Genomic DNA, 21,249 nt, shown 5'->3' on the forward strand with positions numbered 1-21,249 from the left:
ATGCAGAGTGCAGCACCTGGAGAAGCCCTACTCCAGAGAGTACAAGGTGATGGGTGATCAGAGCAGCACAAAGCAGAGTCAGTGTGTGTCTACCAGGACCAGTTTTGCTTCCAAGGCAGGAGGACAGCAGCAGACCAGGGCAGTGGGCAGCTGTGTCGTGACAAGCAGCAGGTTTCCTCTCTCTGCCACAGATAAAACCTTTTTATCCCTCTTCTGGCCAGACATGCCACAAAACAGCTTCAGCTATAAATCCTCAGCACTAAATTAATCCATGGCCTTGTTTCTTCTTCCCCATTAATTCACCCCCCACAAGCCTAGAGTCTGCAGCAGGGTGATGGTGGATCACTGCTCAAAACCAGGTCAGCCCTGAGTGAGCAGAAGGATGAAAACCCGGCTGAGCAGCACTCTGCAGGACAAGGGATTGGGGTGCCAGGCACAGGCATCCCACCATAGCCAGTCCCACTGCTCTCCTGCACCTTATGCACTGGGATGCTGCAGAGAATGCCCCAGATGCTGGTAACAGCGGGGCCAGAGGTGCCCAGCCCAGGCCCCTGCGAGGGGCTGAAGCACCAACTGCTGCTGGAAGCCACGTCCATCACTGGTGCTGCAGAGCCAGCACCGGGATGAGAACAGGGAGCAGCGGGGGAAGCACACCCTCTGCGGGACACATTGAGTGAAACAGCCGGGACCTGGTGGAGAAAATCAACTGTTGGCTTTAATTATTGCATACATCTTCATTTCTAGGACTAGGAAAATTTCAACTGATAAATATACATTTCATAGGAATGCCTTTGGCTGAAATACACCATTAGCACATTCTTCAAAGTTACAACAAAAGTCTTAGAAATGTTAAAAAGGGATTTTCTTCTTTTTCCTTTACTAAAGGAGTGCACCCCCCACCCCAACAAGGCGCTAGGACTGACAGACGGGAACTCTTGGCTGTGCAAAGCAGAGTGTTGATTACAGTAACAGAAAGGAGTTAGGGCAGGAGTGGGGAGCCTGCATAGCACTCGGCGAGAGGTTCTGGAGGCGGCTGCGCGTGGTCAGGTCAGCATGTCCCAGAGGCAGCAGCAGCACAGCGCGGTCCAGCACGCCGTCAGGCAGGCACTCTCGCCGGAGTCATCCCTCCGCCGGTCCTCCACCACGTACACTGCGGGGACACAGAGCTCCGTCAGGCCCAGAGCAGCACAGGAACACCCGCAGCACCCAGCCACGTCATGGAATGGGCTGGAACCCAGTTCCAACTCCCTGCCACAGGCAGGGACACCTTCCACTAGACCAGGTTGCTCCAAGCCCCATCCAACCTGGCCTTGAGCAACCTGCTCTAGTGGAAGGTGTCCCTGCCCGTGGCAAGGGCTTGGAATTAGATGAGCTTTAAGGTCCCTTCAACCCAAATCATTCCGGGATTCTATGATTTATGCTTATTAGATGTTTTAACCCATTAGAAGTTTTAAACTACAGCCATGTGTTGAGGAGATAATGACAAAGCATGTTCAGAGCATGTATAAAGTGCTGTTACGAAACGCTTACTGGAGTACTGAACAAAATGGCTCTCCTGAACGCGAGGCTGTGCGGTGGGAGATGGGCACTGCCACCACGTGTCCACTCAGCGGCTCGTGTCGGATGCTGCCTCCAGCACCGGCGGGTCGCAGCGGGCACTGCTCCTCCCTGCCAGCACCTTCAGCACTGCCACTGCCAGCCTGTGCTGGAAAGGTCTGCACTGAACCGGCTGACGCACAGGCACAGCAGCCCAGTCAGGACAGGGCTGGGACAGAAGGGACAGCTGTCACCAGACAAACTGCCAGAGAAACTTTAACCACAGCCATACAGCATTAATGCTAAAAACCTTTTCTCATCAACGAATTGGGTGTGGGGCTTATTCTTACAAGACCAGATCAGATCAAGATGGTCAACCATTCACTTACAGCTACCAAAGCGCACAGGGTAAAAACCAGTTCAAATGAAGGCTTAGATAAACAGTACCCAACCAAGCTTCTAAGTAAGCTGGAGACATCCTACACCAATCCTTTCCTTTTGGACACTGCAGCAGAACATCAGCTTCAAAGCACTAAAACACAGCGACAAAAGTACCCAAGGAAATCAAGAGTATCTGGTAGCATCTTCAGCCACTCTTCCAGCCTATGCATTAGGGCTCCTTAAAATGCAGAGGGTCCCCTGTGAGCAGCACAGTAAGAGACAGCATAACAAAACCCTAAACCTTACTCAAACCTCTCCAAATCATGTTGTTAGGAAGCCTTGCTCAACACATCACTGATGCAATCTACCCAAGGTCTTCCCAACTTGCTTCAACCAGCAGTTTTCCATTAACAGAGATCCGGTTTTCTACTGGAATAGCTTTACCAACAAAACCCCAACCCAAAATACACCAATTAAGGCAACCACTGGTTTTCTATGGTCCTTAGCAGAAGCCTGAATGTCCCCAAGCTAAAGCCACCCAGTTTGCTGTGGTGAGCCTTACTGGGGACTTCATTAGCTGCTTTGTGCCTCTCTTTTGCCCAGGGTCAGGCGCTTCAAAGATCTATGGCATGCCAGGGTCCGTACAGAAGCCCATTAGCACTTTGGGACTGGTGGTCTGATACAGAAGAGAAACAAGGGTGGTTTCTCCCAGAGGCACTGGGCAGCACACAAGTTTAGGCTTGAGTTTTGATGCTTCCATTGTTTTTCCTAAAACAGGATGGGAGAGGGAATAAGCTGAGCAGACCCTCCCAGCTTCTAATCACCCTTAAAGAGCATAGCCCACAATGAATCATGCTTACCCCAAAAATGATTGCACTCCCTGTAATCACACAGTACTGGCCTGCGCAACCCAGTGCAAATAACTCCTACTTTGTTTTTAAAACAAATACTACAATACCTTGTTACTTCATGCACAGTCTGCTTTATCTTAAGCATACACATTTTGTTTCTTTTCATACCTAATTGATGCGTTAATCATTAGCTTCATGAGGGAAAGGCACAGGCAGCACTTTTCACCTGGGTTGGTATTGTGACCTTAGACTGTAGTGCTCCTTATCGCAGTGCTTTAATGGGTCTACAAAGCTTTGACGACAGAACCAGCCCATCCTGTCCCAGAGACAAATCTCCCTTTAAGGTACCCATTTACCCACATGGGGCACCCCTGGAAAGCTGACAGCGATGGCACCCAAGAGCCCTCAAGCTCTGCAAGCCCTCGCAGAAGTCCTGCTCCATGCCACTGGGGGCCATGGCCCTTGCGTAGGCATTTCAGGTATGACACCCAGGCAGAGAGCAAGCAACAGCTCACCTCAGGCAAGCCAACGGGCATGCTCAGCTGCTCGGGGAGGAGCAAGATGCGTGCACCCCTGGGTCAGCCCAGCCTGGCACCAGCCAGCTACAGGGACTTGCCTCTTCCCAAGGTGAAAAAGCATGAGAAAAGCAGTAAGTCTTAAAGTCATAGAATGGTTTGGGTTGGAAGAGACCTTAAAGCTCATCTAGTTCCAACCCCCTGCCACAGGGAGGGACACCTTCCACTAGAACAGGTTACTCCAAGCCCCATCCAACCTGGCCTTGAACACTGCCAGGGATGGGGCAGCCACAGCTTCTCTGGGAAAAGTCTGTGCCAGCGCCTCAGCACCCTCACAGGGAAGAGCTTCTGCCTAAGAGCTCATCTCAGTCTCCCTTCTGTCAGGTTAAAGCCATTCCCTCTTGTCCTGTCCCTACAGGCCCTTGTCCAAAGCCCCTCTCTAGGTTTCTTGTCAGCCTCCTTTAGGTACTGCAACACTGTTCGGTGGAGCTAAAGGAGAAGTAAACTTCAAGACCTGTGTGCAGCACATAGAGCCACCTCACATGTAAACAGGTTACTTACACTCCTAGATGTTGTAAGCTACTAGGCAAGGCCTGGAGCACAGATGAGGAAGCAGCAAGCAGCAGTTCACCAACCACTTTTCCTGCAGACTAAAACTCTTCCCGTGGTATCTGAACAGCTATTTGCCATAGTCACAACTGTTCAGAGCAGAAGTATTAATACCACAATCATCTTGTCTAGGAGGAAGTACGCAGCATAGAAGGGACCAAAAAGTCTTTCCCCACCTGTGAATAAAGTGGTTTTTATCACAAGCACCAAGAGCTTTGTTTTCGCCTGTGCAGGCAGCAAGAAGTCTGCTTAAAACTGTACACCACCATTTTAATAATAGTTTCTTCCAGGGTTAAGCGCTGCCTGCAGCAGACTTGTAAGTCAGGTCAGTCTGTGCATCTGGCTCTACCTTCCAAACATTCTTACCTAAGTCCTTTGAAAGTCTTTCTGTTCAGGATGAAGGCCAGAGAAGGGAAAGTGAGCAACAGAACAAGGGTGTGAGCAGCCAAGGGATGCAGATGAGACAGTGACTAGAAACCAAGTGTTTCTGAATTGCTCTTTGGGATGCACGCTCTAGGTCTGCAGACCCAGCTGCAGGAGGAAGAAACACCCAGCGCTGACCTCTGGGACAGGCACGTGTCCTGGAGGAGATCCCATGCAGGCAGCAAGTGCGGAAGAAGAGGTACACGACCGGGGAGCAGCGACCTGAGGACTTCAACTAAAACCTTCACGCTAGCTGCCACCAAGGCTGCTCCCTACCCACGAGACCTCCAGAGCAGAGCCTGGGCACAGATGAGATCTAACTCCCTTGGCAAGAAAGGCATTGCATTGTTCCCTCTCCTCTCTGGGGATACTTGCTCATGCTTAACAGCTTCATGCCTGACATGTCACATTCCCCAGCCCCCCAACTCCTTCCTGCCCTGAGGCCTTCACTGTACACACAGTCCTTACCAAGATCATATTCATATTTCAGGAAATACCTTAGCACACTCCTGAAACAGATACCAGCCAGAGCCAGATGGAAATACAATAGCCTACTTCCAAGCAAAAAAGCTCCCAAAGCTGCAAAACACTCAGAACAAGTTTGACAATCCCCAGCTCCAAACACAAACAGCTCTGAGCACAAAGCACCAAACAGCTCTGAGCACCTGAGCGCAAATCAAGTAGAAAAGAAGCAAACTGCCTGTGAGTAGGGGTAGTTTCACCTGCAAATCCCCTCTGCAAGGGACAGCTGCAGACCTAGCCCAGATTTCAGCCTGGACTCGAGCAGAAGCAACTGATGTACAATGACCCACGCCGGTATCAAGCCTGCCCTCCTCCGTGGCTGCATGACTATATCCAGCAGGTTATGAAACATCCTGCCCCTCAGTTCTCACATGTCTAAGCAGCTCTTACAGTCACCCTAGAGAGCTGTTTCAGCTTTCAGGGAGCTGAAAGGCAACACATTGCAGAGAAATTACCATGCCAGCGTGCCAAGTGAGAACTTTCCAGAGCCAACGCTGCACTGGCCACATTTCACACCAGGGTAAAGCCGTTCTCCTCTCACACATCGTATGTGCTCCAAGCATGAGTTATGTTCGATCATAAACTGTGCAGACGATGTTCTTGCAGCTGAGCTCAGGGCTGTGGAAGAGGTGAGTTTCCTCACCTGAACACACAGGGATGGGATTCATTGATCTCGGAGATGATGGCAGTGATGCTCATCAGCATTTATGAAGTATAGATGTGCCCAGGAAGGATTCAACATTGCTAAAAAGCAGGGCTACAGGCATTCCTTGCAGGAGAAAAGCATTCCTTATGTTGTGCTCGAGTCTGGTTTGGTGAGCTCTCCAGAGCATTATAATCCCCATCATACAGGTTAGAAAGCATACAGGAGCTACATCAAATAAGAAATCAGCTTCTCCCCAGCTCAACAGTACAGTAATTCAGGACTTTAGACCCTTCAGTTTTCTTCTAGACTGCAGCAGGTGCAGAGACATGTCCCAAAACTACAGAATTTGATAATTTCCTCTTTTTTTTTTAATCAGTGAAATCCTAATTTACTGGTAAAGCAAGGAGTCAACGAAGTCAACTGCAGGGCTAAGAACAGCACATTCCTCAACTTGAGTCAAGTGTTTTCATTGAAAATCAGGATCAGTCCTAGATTTAAACAAGACCTGGCTTGGAGGGATTTACACAGCAAAAACTCAGTCTTACAAGGGTCCTGCAAGAGCATTCTGAGTGACAGACAGGGGGTACAAAGTCCAGTCTTACAGCAAAGGGAACATGCCACAGAGGGTATTCTCTCAGCAAGACCCTCCTTGAGTACCACAAGCTGTGCAGCACTTGCAGTGCTGGAAAAAGCATTTACTTTACAGCATTTGCTTCTCATCCAGACTGGGAAGGACTGTCCAGAACAGCAGCCTCATTCAATCTGGTCCACTACGGAGCCAGCCTTAGTCTGGTTTAGCCAGTTTGTCTGGACCATGTATTCAGACACAGGACCTGAATTCTGAAATCCTTTTCTTTGCATTAGGCTTTTCTCAGCTTACCCTCTCCTTTAGGGCTAAAAGCAGCCAAGGTGAGGTCAGACATCAGCCCCAGGACAGCATGTTTGCCAGCAAACAGCCCCCACTGTTTGTGCAGCGAGCTGACACAAGCCAGGGACAGAGGGAGGTATGATACAGCAGTCCTGGAGGAGGGAGCACAGCAGGTTTTAATGCACACAGTGTAAGAGGCAGATAAGAGGACAACTGCCAAGTGAGATTTCTCTTTCTGGCAGGACACCAGCTGTCTGGAGTCGCAGGTCCTGAGGGTTAAACTAAATGGAAATGCTTGGAAAAGGCCAATATAATATACAGAGAGAAGGCCTTCCGGAATTGCTACATGCTGCCCTCCAAATAACCTGCTGGGTGAAGCTCAGCTTGACACGGCTTGAGAAGCAAGGGGGTAACCACTGAAAGGCACCAGAGAGCCTAACCGGAGTGATTAGCATCCCCTCCTTTCCACATATAGAGGAGAAATCCACCCCTTGAGCAGAAGGCAGTGACTGTATCTAGGTGACCTGTTCATTCTTGCAGCTGGCCAAACATTAGGAGGCAGGCAGCATCAGTGTGACTATTACTCTTATCAGAGCCAGCTTTGCTACCCATAATCAACTTCCAGAAATAAGATTTCCAGCCTGTGTGTACAATAGGTTGAACGCAGCACCGAGCTCTGTTTGCCCTAGGCTGGGGGGAAGGCAGGCTGCTGACAGAGCCTGGCGCCCTCTGGCACAACAGGGAAGAGCCTCATCCATTATGTTGTTATGTATTAGCAAGGGGGGTTGGGGAGGTTAAACTGGGCAAATTGCTAACATCAGCCAGTGCTTGCAAAATTACTACGTCACATCATACTTTGGCTCATTCCACTTCTTTTTAAAGCATGCCATTACCAACTGCAGCACATTTCACCTCTAATTTACATAGACAAGAAAGCACCTGCCGACCAGTCACCAGATACTGTGGTTTCTTTATACCAGTTGATAACGAATTACTCGGGAATGAAAATACTGGTGGGGAAACGAGATATTTTATTCCTTCAAGGCAAGCCTCTCTTGCTCAGGGCCTGGCTCCTTGTGCTGTGCTCCATGCAGGCACCGTGCTCTTACTGCGGTGTGTTTCCCAGCCTTGTTCTGCTGCAGGCGAGTTCCCTTTAGCTACCCAAACCACTGTGTGACACTGAATGGCAGATTATGGTCTTCCTGAAACTCATGCCTGTGCAGACATCATGTACACAGACAAAACGTAGCCTTTGATTTACACAGCAGGAAAGATGCAGACAGAAATCAGCAGAAGTCAGTTCAGAGATAGAAAGCTTAATCAGATACCCTGAAGAGTAACATCCCTGAGGGTCAACATACATATTATCAGCTCTATAGGTAAAGGTCAAGTTGCTTATTTCTAATGGCCAAGTCAGTTATTAGCCCCCTGCAAGACACAAGAAGTGTTGTTTCTCTGGAGACTTTGCTATTGGCAGCCTGGGCAAGCCCAAACCCCAGCTATCAAACCACCCAAATCCATGGTCATGAAGCTGTGTGTGTCACCTCAGCAAGTCACCTAGCCTCTCTGGCTCACTGCTCCTCCACCTGGAGAAGAAATATATGCTTCAGGACCTTTTGCACCTGTAGCACGGAGGCAGCTAGGGTGACTGTGGAGGTGCAAGCTTGCACACACTGGACTCTATCTATTCTGGGAGAAGGGACAAAGGACAACCAGCTGCCGTTATTATCTCCAGCCTCCCTCTTCTACAGTGCTGTAATTCACAGAAGTCACATGGCCAACAGCACAAGCCGATTTCTGCAACTCAGACCCTCACCATGGCTAACTAATCCTAAAGTCTAGAGTGGAATATACGTGTTCTTCTTGTTCAGCGCTGTTCTGGACTCCACCTTCCTCCAACCTTTATATATGTGCCCCTATTCAGTGTCATATTGAAAAGATTACATCCTCCCTCACCTATTTCTAGCAAAGTCATTGCTTGCTTAACAGTAATAACTTCCTCTTTCCAGCCTAGATGATGTTACCTACCCTTGCCAAGCATGCCCCAAGAAGAGGGACCGAACAATCCAGCCCAGGCTTACAGCTCCCACATTCTGAGGATGCAGAGGGCCGGGTGCTGCAGCTAGGGAGATGCATGACTGCAGCACATGGCTGCAGAACTCACCCAGTGCTGCTCAGCCTCAGGAGGCCTTAACAGCAGCCTTTGAAACAAGGCTCAGTGGTTCATGACCTCTTCTGCAGCGTGGGTGATGAAACCAGCACTAAGTTTAAGCTGTTTCCCTGTAGCACCTCAGAGTGAGCTACATGAGGTTTTTTTTCTTCTCCAAGGGCCAGTCAGACAGGCTGTGTCCATTGCTACTCCAGACAGGCCACAAATTGTTAGATTAAATCACACCATGTCCCATGGCAACAACAGTATGTGAAGAACGACCTTAATGTGCAATGGCCAAAAGACAGCTTTGTACAGTGGCAAAGGCCTCGGGGGAACTGTCTCAGCACTGACAATTCTCCATTGTGTCAGCTTCAATACCCACTTTATCAGCCAGGCTTTACAGCAGCAGTACCTGAAGTACTAGTGCCTCACACAGCTGTAAAGAACTGACTTCGGTTTTGATTTGAGGTACACGTCAGTCTCATTTCTGTCCACCCCCGTTAGTCTGTCCGTGACCATGCCGGACATGCAGCACATACAAATCCTAAGTCTCCTTTCCTTCCTGACAGAGCTCCCACCTAAAGCATAGTGCCTGGACAGCACCTGTACAGAAGCGCTCCCCACATTCCCTCCTGCAGAACAGCCCCTTTGGTAGCTCTGGCCACCCCAAGGCAGCCAGAACAGCTCTAGGTACTTCAGGCTCTTCTCAGGAAGAGTCTGTTGTGATATTCACTGCAATGGAGGAAGAGAGGTGATGATGGCTCCTGGCTTCCCAGCCTGGATGAGTATTTTTATCACTGAAGAGCTGAGGGGGCGAGTACATCCCCACGATGTATGAGCAGAGATTTTACAACCAAAGCCTGTGAAATCGTGACAAGAATAAACTTGGTCTCTAGGCAAGTGCCCTTACCAGCAAGACAGACAGTTACCAAAAAAACCCCAAGCTAAATCCTCCTCTTTCCGTGGGGAAAAGGCAGTGACCCAAACCAACCTTACCAGAATCCCAGAGTTGTTGAGGTGGGAAGGGATCTCTGGAGATAACCAGGTCCACGCCCCTGCTTGAGCAGGGTCAGTTCCCTCTTCTTCATTCCTCCCATCAGGTATTTATACACACGGATAGCCTTCTCTTCTCCAGGCTGAACAGTCCCTCCTCTCTCAACTCCTCATATAAAGATGCTTTGGTCCCTTAATAATCTTCTCGTCCCTCCTCTGACAACTCAAGCCTGCACCAAGCGCTGCAGCAAGCCCCACAAGAGCCATGGGTGCCAGAGTAAACCACCATACCATAGTGAGTACATACACAGATGGAGCAGCTAGCCACCAAGAGAAGTTACATTGTCCCCTTTCTGTTCCTCAGAAATCTGGGGTTTTCCAGATTCAGAAAAAAAGCAAAAGACCAGGAAGGATTCCAGTAGATCACTCAGAAAGGTACTGACGGGCTCAAGAAAACTGATGAGTTTGGTAGGAACTGTACATTTACAGGGGGTTGGAACTGGACGAGCTTTAAGATCCCTTCCAACCCAAACCATTCTATGAGTCTATGATTCTATGATAAAGCCAGCAGAAAGTATGTTTAAGAAGCTCAGCATAAGGATTCCCTTGAGGTACCAGCACTAAGGATGTTCTGCAGTACCTTCCAGTAGCCAGAGAACTGCTAGAGACACAACAACAAAAGCAAGCAGGAAACCAGGCTATCAACAATTGCTCCTTCAAGCAAGCCTCCACCTCCCCCAGCCCTGCGAGGCTCAGACACTGGTAACCACGTTACTTCAAGGTCAACACATACTCACATGTTTGCAAGCCAGGAAGGGTCACGATGACATGGCACCATGGCTGCTAGGCTTACCTGTGTTTTTAGGCCCATCTGCATAGATTGGTCCTGGAGGCGGAGGCGCGTTCTGCCATCCATAGGGGGGATAGCCTTGGTAACCCGGCTGGCCTGGTGGGTAGGGCCCGGGAGGATTGCCCGGGTGGGGGCCGGGAGGGCCCCCCGGCTGCTGTGCATAGGGTGGGTATGGGGCGGTGGGGCCCGGGCCAGTGTAGGGTGGAGGGTTGTCGTAGTTCATGTGTGATGCAGAATCTGTCCTGCAGAAGAAGGAAGACAAACACAAGAATTGGTTTGGCTTTTGTCTGCTTCATCCATGACCATGCAATCCCCACCTTAGACTGCTCTCAAATGTGAGAAACAGACCTCAAAATACCTGGGCAAGCAGTGAGTTTATCTTTTAACGCTATCACAGGGGCATAGACTGAGTTGAAGTGATTTCTTTTAAGTGATACAGCAGAGTGACTTGCTGCTTTCCAGTCGTGCATCAGCTGTTTCACCCTAAGACATTTAACAGTCTTGTGACTGCAATGCAAAATCCTCTGCTTCCACTCAGGATTAAATTGCTTTTAAGAGAGATTTAGAAGTGATTACTTCATGTTTCTCTCTATATTAAAAAAGAAAGCCATGAAGAAATGTCCCAGACATGTTTGATAGCCTCAACAGGAGAAAGAGCGAACACAAATGTCCATTACACTCCTGCTAATTGTTACAAGCTTCTAGACCTCTGGAGCAAGGCTGTACGTGAACGATTTCCTGACGACACTCTAACCCAGAACATCGCGTATTTTTCCAGTAATAAGCAACGGAATCATTAAGCCACAAGCAATCAGGACCTTGGACTCAGTCTCATTCAAAAAGCAGCATTAAAGACACCTCAGAGAATTGATGTTCATAAAACCTATCCAACGTATTAGTCATGGCACAGCCATCAAAAGACAAGACTGTCACAGTAATGCAACTTTAATTAACCTCTGAGCAGCATGACTAAGCAAACCATTTCTTACATTAGGTTTCTGAAGCTTCTCCCTCTTTGAGAAACAGAAGTGTCCTTAATACCATGTGTTCAGGAACCATCCTGATTGCAGCAACAGTACTCTGCTATTTCCTTCTACCATTATAGGGTGCAGAAGGTCACCATTTCCTCCCACATCCCACAGGCTTTAGGGAGAAATACCAGGAACATAATTTGCCTCTGTTGAAGCTTGCTGCTGCCAGCATAGAATTACAGAATGGTTTGCATTGGAAAGGACCTTAAGATCATCCAGTTCCAACCCCCTGCCACGGGCAGGGACACCTTCCACTAGAGCAGGTTGCTCCAAGCCCCTGTGTCCAACCTGGCCTTGAACACTGCCAGGGATGGGGCAGCCACAGCTTCTCTGGGCACCCTGTTCCAGCACCTCAGCACTCTCACAGTAAAGAATTTCTTCCTTATATCTAACCTGAATCTAACCCCACTTCAGTTTGAACCCACTTCCCATTGTCCTATCCCTACAGTCCCTGATGAAGGGTCCCTCTCCAGCATCCTCGTAGGCCCCCTTCAGATACTGGAAGGCTGCCGTGAGGTCTCCACGCTGCTTCTCTTCTCCAGCCTGATCAGCATGGAGCAGGGGAAGTGGCAAGCAGGATCCTCTTTGGAGAGCGTTGGAAAGGGCAGGCAGCTGGGCTAGGTTGAGCTGGGTGCTTTGTACTCTGTACCCACTCTTGGTGATGTGCAGATTCTGAGCCCAGAGCAGACCATTACACATCCAGACTGAGCTCTGGCTCAATGAAGATTACAGAATTTCACCTCTGTAACCCCACAGCAAGCCCAGAGCAATCATGTGCCAGGCAGAAGCCAAGTGAGTCAAGCCTCTGGGGCTATGTTTAGCTGCTGCAGTCCCTGACAGGGCTGCAGTGAGCTTTGCTTGTTTACAGTTTGCTATTTCATCACTGCAGAGACCGTCCCTCCCCAGGCAAGGATCCTCAGGCTCACTGCCTAGTTACACATTACTCCTGCCTGAATGTCACTAACAAGGTGCTCGCTGCGCACAGTCCCAGTTAACTGCTTAGGCACGCTGTTACCTTTCAAACGATATTTCTTAATGTTTTTGACAAGAGTTTTAACTGTACAGAAAATGCCAGGGACTGGAGGAATTCTATTTAGTTATTGCTTCCATTCCCAGGCCAGCCAGATGCTTAACTGCTCATCTTCAAATGGATAAGCACAACATACGTTTAACTTGAGTCTCTTTAAGCACTGTACTGCACTGCAACGCCTCTACCAAGTCTGCAGCAAGGAAATCCTCCCTTCAGAGAGCCTGCGAAAGACAGGCAGCAGGCCCTACAACTCACTTCAATGCAAAAAACTATTTGAGACATAATGGGTCACTAATGTTCATCTAACCTAGAAAATCATCCCAAAATAGCAGCCAAAAGTAAGTTCCCAGGGAAGAACAAGGCCAGAGCGAGTGTATCATATGCATCAATTCATTTATCTACATTTGCCATTTTAGTGCTGTAGCAAGGCTTAAAAGATGTTGCAATTCTTCAGTTGGCTGCAAACTCAAATTCAGGCAGTGGATAACTTAAACTCAGCCATCACTCTGCTCTCTTGCCACAGTGACTTCTGTTGGGACGCCCAGGGGCATCCTCCTCCTTCCAATCAGGGCTGGACATTCACTCCCTCCCCGGTTCCCTTCAGTACCCAAGCAGGGAGCAGGCTTACTGTGCTGTGGGTGCCTGGTTTCTGTACAAGAACCCAAGGTGTGACCACTCCAAAAGCCCTTTGGAGAGCTGGTACAACTGCCAGTGGAACCACATGGGTAGAAAAGCATCTCTGCAGAAAGGTCTGAGGTGGTACCTGTTGTACTAGGCTGTACCTGCTAAAGCTTAGAAACCACTGAACAACTGTGATAAGACGAGGGCTTGGCTAAAAGCAACAGCCCTGGGGGATGAATGAAGAAAACCGCACAACAGTAGCTCTGCAGAAGAGCCTGAGAAACTGGACAGACGCATTTAAAAACCCAAGTCTGACAGCGGCTTGAGCAAACAGGGAAAAGGTAGCACTGGGAACAAGAAAGAAATACCAGTACTCTTTGAGTATTCAGCATTTCCGTGTTAGCCATGTCAGAGCAGGTTTTGAAGATGAGGTAGGTTTGGAGCGGGGCTAGTAACTCAGTTTCTGCCTGTTAATGTGAAGGAGAAAAACTGGAGAGTCCACTAGAAGCCAGTCAGAAGAAAACAAAGCAGCAGAAAAGATGAAGAATGAGATTAAGAAGGGCATATTCCACCAGGGCAAAAGTTACTTTTTTGCCCTTTAAAGTTGAGGGTAAAGTAACACAACTGGCATTAGGCAAGAAGCAAGAGAGCATCCAGCAAGAACAGCTTCAGCAGCAATTATATTGGAGATTTATCTGTAATGAAGAACACTGAAGAATTTAACGAGGCATTCAGCAAACCCAGGAGGTAATTATGGAAACCAGGTACTCCAGAGGTCCTAAGTACAACTTGTGTCCCATCCCGCCCAGCTCCACCTCAGCCTTCTCACAATGGTCTTTGTCCCCAGTTACATTCTTACGAAGAATTTTTCCTTGTCCCCTACTTCCACCATCAGTTACTGTCACACATATACCCTTCCCTACTTGCCCTTCTTGAACTGTGTAACAATAGGTTTTCCTCATTCTCAGGAACTCAGACACTATTTTACATGCTTACTAACCCTGTGTACTCACTTGGGTACGTGTTTGCAAGGCAGAGCTTTGAATCATCAAGCAGATACTTTTCAGAGACATACTTGAGCTCCTAGTCAAAAGTACCATCAAGCTTTGCTATGGGTTCTCACCCCAACTAGTAATTCCATGTGAGCTGCAACCAAGGCCAACTCCTGTGAACTTGCATCAGGGCTCATACCTGTGGGTTTCCCAATGAGAACCTCTTGGAGACAAAGCTCGAAAGAAAGAGGCCAGGGCATCTGTAAAGCTCTTTGTTTCTCATGGCACCGCAGGAGGTCCATCAGGAAGAGCCAGTACAGCACTACAGAGTCTCAGCCAATGTGAAACTCCATTTAGCACTAAACCCAGGCAACAAAGACATTTCCTTGATTGCCACTAAGCATTTGCCCTTTATGTTACTAGTTAAAAGAAATTACTAGTCCAGCTGAAACTGACAAAACATGCTCCTATTCCTTTATCTCCCCCCATTAGTACTTTTGCTGAGAAATTCATTAATATACCATTAAGTTTCTTTAAGCTATCTTCAAGCTCCTTTGTTCCACACCACTGAGCAAACATCATTTCCCCTACCCTAACAGAAGGATTTTATTTTTAAACAAGCAGCTCACGTACCCCAAAAGGCTGCACCATCTCCCATAAGGTCTGCAGAAAAGAAATCGCTGCAGTAGGACCACACACACAATACATCATATAGAGAATACATATGGCACTATATGTGCATGTATAGAGAGAGACACACACTGATATATCAATTCATATGAACCCTCATCCTTTGTGAGAACATTAGTCCCTCTTCATCTGTAACCTGTTTTTGACTAGGGCTTAGCAAAAGGTGCAAGTACAGAACTATGATGCTTTGTACACCTTATACATGTATTTTTTTTAAACCCGTCTAATACACCCTAAAGAAAAGAATTTCAACATTAAACTTTAAAAATAACTACTTCTGACTGCTTTAAACTCACAGCCACACCAATGCAGCTCTTACAGATTAGTCAGTCACTGCTCCTCACTCTGCTCTTCCAGCACACTCATGAATTTATTATCTGTTTTTCTCCAGGCATCCCTCCTGAGCTGAGGACTCTCTGCTTCTACAAAGCTTGTCCTATTCCTTGGCAATTCTTACCACCCATTGCTGTGCCTTTAATTTTACTGTTTCTCTGAGAGAGAGTAAGCAGGCTGCATGAAGCTGTCCTGTGCAGCACCGCAGAGGTCTTCTGCTTCCCATCCCTTGCTCTGAGCCCTGACCAGCCTGGCCTTGAACACTCCCAGGGATGGGGCAGCCACAGCTTCTCTGGGCACCCTGTGCCAGCGCCTCAGCACCCTCACAGGGAAGAGCTTCTGCCTAAAGAGCTCATCTCAATCTCCCCTCTGGCAGGTTAAAGCCATTCCCCTTGTCCTGTCCCTACACGCCCTTGTCCAAAGCCCCTCTCCAGGTTTCCTGTAGCCCCTTTAGGCACTGGAGCTGCTCTAAGGTCTCCCCTTAAGAAGCCTTCTCTTCTCCAGGCTGCTCCAGCCCAGCTCTCTCAGCCTGGCTCCAGAGCAGAGCTGCTCCAGCCCTCGCAGCAGCTCCATGGCCTCCTCTGGACTCACTCAAGCAGGTGAATATAAAGGCAAGAAGTTGTTTTTTTCTAGGGCAGCAGAACAAGCACCACACTTCATATCCTGCAAAATGTGATTCAGGAAGAATCCCATTTCGGGCATGTAAGATACCGATTCAGCTGGCCTTTGCACAGATGAAGATGGAGGGCACAGTTAGAGGCACAGATCCTGAGAAGGGCAACCAGCGCACCCTCATGTAACCCACCCCTTCCAATGCCTGCAGCGCTAGGAAGTAGTTTTCCAATACAGAGCTCTAATGGAAAGTACATTTAACATCAACAATCCAGCTCCTGGCAACCAGCCTAGCATTTAAATTACATTTCATATGAACAGCACCCAAATGAAAAAAAGCACAAGTGGCTTTCAAATGGCACTGGTTCTGTGTTTCCCTCTTACCAGCGTCTTTGCAAGCTCCATTAGTGATTGCATGAAAGGTACATTAAAGATAAACTGTAAGAGATTCCATTCTTGCTCCATTCACTTCCAGGAAGAGCTTCCTCCCAGGTTTGCCCATGCAATTCACTATCAACCTACAGTAATAGCTGCAGGAGAACTGCACAAGAATTGAATCCACTTTGTGTGACAGAAGTTGCTCAAAACTGCTCTAATTCCCAAAATGCAGAAGTGAAAAGCCCAGCATTGTGCTGCAAAAGAAAAGCCAGAAACGCTGCTTTGTTCAACCCCATTTCCCTAAGAGACACTCAGGGCTACTGGGACACCCTACGGTCATTAGGAAGAGGTGCATTTCCTCACCTTAATTTGAATGGCTGCCAAGTATTTCCTGCACCAAAACACCTCAGCTGCTGAAGCCACCAGATCAGGCAGCTCCGTAGAGAGAACAGCAGTGGTTTGGATGAATAAGCATTTAACCTTCTGTGTTCCTGAGCTAGGTATTCCCTTCTCCCAGTACCCTCCAAGCCCTTCAGAGGCCTGAAGTCTGCTTCTCTGTGCAAATGGAGAGTGCAGCTGATATGCGAGGCTGATACTGGTGTCATAGCAACATAGAATCATGGAATGGTTTGGGTTAGAAGGGACCTTAAAGCTCATCCAGTTCCAACCCTCTGCCATAGGCAGGGACACCTTCCACTTGAGCAGGTTACTCCAAGCCCCGTCCAACCTGGCCTTGAACATTGCCAGGGATGGGGCAGCCACAGCTTCTCTGGGCACCCTGTGCCAGCACCTCAGCACCCTCACAGGGAAGAACTTCTGCCTAAGAGCTCATCTCAATCTCCCCTCTGGCAGGTTAAAGCCATTCCCCTTGTCCTGTCCCTACACGCCCTTGTCCAAAGCCCCTCTCCAGGTTTCCTGGAGCCCCTTTAGGCACTGGAGCTGCTCTAAGTCTCCCCTTCAGGAGCCTTCTCTTCTCCAGGCTGCCCCAGCCCAGCTCTCTCAGCCTGGCTCCAGAGCAGAGCTGCTCCAGCCCTCGCAGCATCTCTGTGGCCTCCTCTGGACTTGCTCCAACAACTCCACGTCCCTCTTGTGTTGTTATGCCAGAGCGGGACATAGGACTGCAGGTAGGTGCATTCCCTGAGCCCCATGCAACCCTGACTGGCCATGGGCAGGCTCTGAAGAACTGCTTAGCTCCATCTCCAAGAAAGCAATGCAGTGGCGGCAGGAATGTGCACACACGCTCCCACAGAACCAGGTTCTGGGTGGAAAATGCTCCCTGGAATACCGCTGCAGAGGGTGGCATAGCATGGGTGCAAGGCCATGCACTGCATCCCGAAGTCTGGAGAAGGCACTTCTCCCATCCCAGGCGAGTGGCTTCGGAGGCTCCCAGGCTGCCCTGTGGGAAGCCAAGCTGCAGCCGGCAGGGTGCCAGACCTGGCACTACGTCTGCCGGAGTGACTCGGGTTTCTTGCTCTCTTCCTTTATTCCCCTAAATGACCAAGTGCTATTTTCTACTCACTGAGCCATACGGTTTCTGCTCAGAAACAGGAAGTTGGGAAAGACACAATACGAAACCGAGAGAGTAGAAAACATCAATATCAGATGCAGGCATTCAAATCATGCTCATTCAAGTCTTCAGCTCCCACTAGAAGTTTTCATGGCCCCCTAAGCTCACAGCCATGGTACAGGGAGATCAAACAGCTCGCAGAAGAAATGCAGACCTGTCTGTTGAAAATCCAGAGTTACACAAGCTGCTCTGCCCTCCTAGAAAATATTAAGTAACATGTTAATCTGATCATGCACAGAACTACCCCTGAAAACAGGCAGCTCATCTGTTTACCATAAACACAGCCCTCCAGGAAATCCTCCATCATCCCAGCACCACACTATGTGCAGGAAAACCTCTGCTTTACACTTACAGAACACCTCTGGGGTTTGGAGCAGCAAACCACTATGGACCTGGGGGGACACATGGCAGCAAAACACCAGAGCCTTCTACTTGATCTGACACCAGGTACCACCTTGCAGGGGCTGCTCAGCCCATGTACTGGAGCCACTTATGTACAGGACATTCTCTTCTCCTTGCTGACCTCTGCAGCGAGGACACCCACCAGCCTCTGCAGATCATCACCCACTGCTCGCAGACCACCAGGGGAATGGCAAATCAGGACTTTAACAAAGATGGCCTTTATAGCACATGAATAAGAGGCAGAGCATAAGAGAACTAGTGCTGCAGAAGTTTTGTTTGGTGAAAACACTGTTCTGTGCAGTGCAGAAGGTTATTCTCCAACATGCAGGCTAGTTTCTGACCGTCCTCAAGAAGCACTGAAATACAACCCAGTCTCAGCATTTTCAGCCTCCTCCTCAGTCTGATATACAGTATTCTCATCATCAAGAGTTTCTAGGAAAAGTCACTCTTTTTATTAAACAACTGATGCAGTTGAAAGAAAAACACCCATTTTCTTGCACAGCACCTTGCACCTCATCACTGGAAGTACCCCAGCCCAAAAGAGGAAGCAGTTCAGCAGTCGCTTTAACTCACCCACACTTACTACCTTACCAAGACTTACCCTACTTAGACAATGAGGTTATTCACATAGGTCTTGTAGCAAAGGCATCAAAAGCACTTTTATTGTCCTTTCAGGTAGAAGGGGATGGCTGGGACAGACTCTGGCACTGCCCAACACAGAGGGTCTCCCCATCGCTGTCAGAAGGGGCTGCCAGACCCCTGTGGCAGAGGAAAGGTGGCAAGCACTCTCCTGTCCTCATTCTCCTATTTCACCACGACATTTAATTATCCAAATGAGGTCTCCGGCAGCCACAGACACAGGAAATACAAATCCGGGACAGCCATAATGACTTTTAAACACACGATGCAGCATTATTTTCACTCGGAGAGTGCTAGCATCCCTCTTGCTCTACACTAAGTAAGCCCATTAGTATTAAACAAGCCCATCTGCTCTGGACACAGCCGCCTGCCTCCTTCTTCTCCCCGCAGGTTGCATAAACAGCCGCAGCCAAGCAGCGCCGTTCTGCCGGTGCACAGGGCAGGGCTGTGCGACCCTACACCGCCTCGCTCCTCGCAACGGCACCCCAAAAAGTTTAAAGCAACTTTCGATGACAAACACATCGCTAGGGCTGGGGCCGGGCAGAGACACCCCCAGGGCAGCAGCACTGGTGATGCCCCCCCTGTTCCAGGGCAGGACCCGACACCGCGGGGACCCGCCACTACAGCGGCCACCACCCCTCCTCTTCACCCCGGCCTGTTTTCCTCCTCCTCCTCCTCCGAGCAGCAGCGTTCCCCGCACCAAGACCCCCACGTCCCGATCCTGCCCCACAGCGCCCATGACCAATCCCACCCCCCCCTCCTCGGGGCCCTCCTTGACCGCCAGCCCCCGCCGCACACCGCAGCGGGCTGGGCTACGGGCTGCGCCGGCCCCGCACCCGGCTCCACAGAACCCCGTCCCCTCCACACACACCGGGAGGTGCTCCCAGCACCGCACCCAGCCCCACGCACCCACCATGGGGAGCCCCCAGCTCCACACTCGGCTCAACCAGCCCCACGCACAGCCCCCCACACACAGCCGGGGGGGCTCTCAGCCCCACAGCGGGTCACCCAGCCCCTCACACACCCCTGGAAGCACCCAGCCCCTCACACACCCCTGGAAGCCCCCAGCCCCACACCCGGGCTCCCCCCTCCGGTACCGCCGGCTCTGCCCGTCCCGCTCCGTCCCCGGCACCTGCTGCGCACTGCTGGGCCGGCGGTGACGTCAGGCACAGGGGGCGGAGCCAGTGCCCCTCCTCGCCCCGCCCCTCGCTGAGCGGAGCCCAGTGCCGAGGGAGGGGGCGTGGCCAGGCGGGACGGGGGCGTGGCCTCGGCCTTTAAGGCGGGCGGCGCGGCCGGTGGCGGCCTGGGGGGTGGTGGGAATGGGGCCGGGAGGGGCCGAAAAGGGGAATTGGGAGCGTGAAGTGCTGCGGGGTAAGAGTCGGGCAGGGAAGGGGAAGCACAGAGGTGGAGGAGGAGCGAGGGGTTCTGCTGCAGCCTCGCCGGGCAGCACCGGGGCTGGGTGGGGTCGGTGCTGGCAGCAGCGCGGGCCGCAGCGGCTCTGCCCCGCCAGGGGCACGGCGGTGTCTGGGCTGGGACCCGCAGCATCCCCCCCGGTGCCTCCGGCCCCGTGCCTTTTCCGCGGGGGCTGAGCGGGACGCGGCGGTGCCGGTACCGGGACAGGAGCCAGGCACGGGGGCTGGGAAAGCAATTCCAGAGCTTTGCCCGGATCAAACAGGCGAGGGACACGGCTCGGGGTGCGCAGGCACCGTTCCAGCCCTCCCGCATGGCTGTGGCAGGTACCGGCACACCGAAACCGGCTTCCTTTTCCCCTTCAAAGATTAGTAAATCCAATCAGGCCGGTTTAATACTGGGTCCCTAATGGGGGTCAGTGAGGATGAAATGATTTCAATTACTTATGAACATGTTGGATTCTTGGGCAAGAGAAAAAGAAGGATACGCAGTTACCACTACTCTGTATGAAGAACCCAGCACCCTAAGTGCCTCTTAAATGATGCTATGATTTTGTGCCACACTAGTGAGTCCAAGCGCAAGTCCAAGTGACTCGTGCAAAGGTTGTGGGGAAGAGGAGAGCTGGTGTGGAGGGGAAGGCACGAGGAGGGGCTGCTGCTCTGCTGCTCTGGAAGCTGTAAAGCAGTTCCCTCCTGTGCAGCTTTCTTTGCCATATGATACTATTTACATATGTATTTGTAAATGATACTGCTAGGCCAGGTATCTTGCAGCAGACACAATATACATTGTTCTGCTGGTTAACATTAAACTTATCTTGGTCCTTTACCCTGGTACCAGCAGGCACACACCATTGTCTTGTTAAACATTAACTGAGAAAGTAGCCTGAAAAACATTGTTTGGCTTCATTAAAATCTTAAAATGACACTTGATACTGGAATTTCCTTATTGCCCAGTTCGCACGTACTTCAGATATTAATGCAGTCCAGGCTTTCTCACTCTTACTTTCCCTCCAACAGAAATTATGTATTAAATTCTAGCTGCAGAGATCTTTATCCTGGAAACGAGGCTGGGATGTAATGAATGCCATACAGCAAATTGGGATTTAGCTCCTACAAAGAGAAGACAAGCCAGCTATCCCCTGGGGGGAGCAGAGGCAGTCTCCCGTGACTGAAGCACTGGAATGGGTTGCCCAGGGAGG

The 21,249-nt window shown here is 50.1% G+C and overlaps 1 protein-coding gene across 9 annotated transcripts; it reads right to left on the reverse strand.

Moving 5' to 3' along the window:
- Positions 1–690: 690 nt before the first annotated feature.
- CYSTM1 (cysteine rich transmembrane module containing 1) lies at positions 691–19,830 on the reverse strand. Of its 9 annotated transcripts, none has more exons than XM_030503843.1 (3): positions 19,774–19,830; positions 10,350–10,588; positions 691–1,150 (listed from the first exon to the last, which is right to left on the reverse strand). In XM_030503843.1, exons 2-3 carry the CDS (start codon positions 10,567–10,569, stop codon positions 1,044–1,046), a joined length of 327 nt encoding a protein of 108 aa, XP_030359703.1. In that variant the 5' UTR covers positions 10,570–10,588; positions 19,774–19,830; the 3' UTR covers positions 691–1,043. The 9 variants fall into 9 exon arrangements, with proteins under 9 accessions (XP_030359703.1, XP_030359702.1, XP_030359707.1 ...); XM_030503842.1 differs by having other exon boundaries at positions 19,739–19,818; XM_030503847.1 differs by lacking the exon at positions 19,774–19,830 and adding an exon at positions 19,718–19,739.
- Positions 19,831–21,249: the final 1,419 nt, after the last annotated feature.

The sequence above is a fragment of the Strigops habroptila genome, chromosome 12, assembly GCF_004027225.2.
Source record: "Strigops habroptila isolate Jane chromosome 12, bStrHab1.2.pri, whole genome shotgun sequence".
In the NCBI taxonomy this organism is placed as follows: Eukaryota; Metazoa; Chordata; class Aves; order Psittaciformes; family Psittacidae; genus Strigops; species Strigops habroptila.

Coding starts and splice junctions, on each gene's coding strand:
- CYSTM1 (XM_030503843.1), bottom strand. CDS start 10,569: ATGAACTACGACAACCCTCCACCCTACACTGGCCCGGGCCCCACCGCC. Junction 1,151..10,349: donor AGATGGGCCTAAAAACACAG/GTAAGCCTAGCA, acceptor GTGTCCCCGCAG/TGTACGTGGTGGAGGACCGG.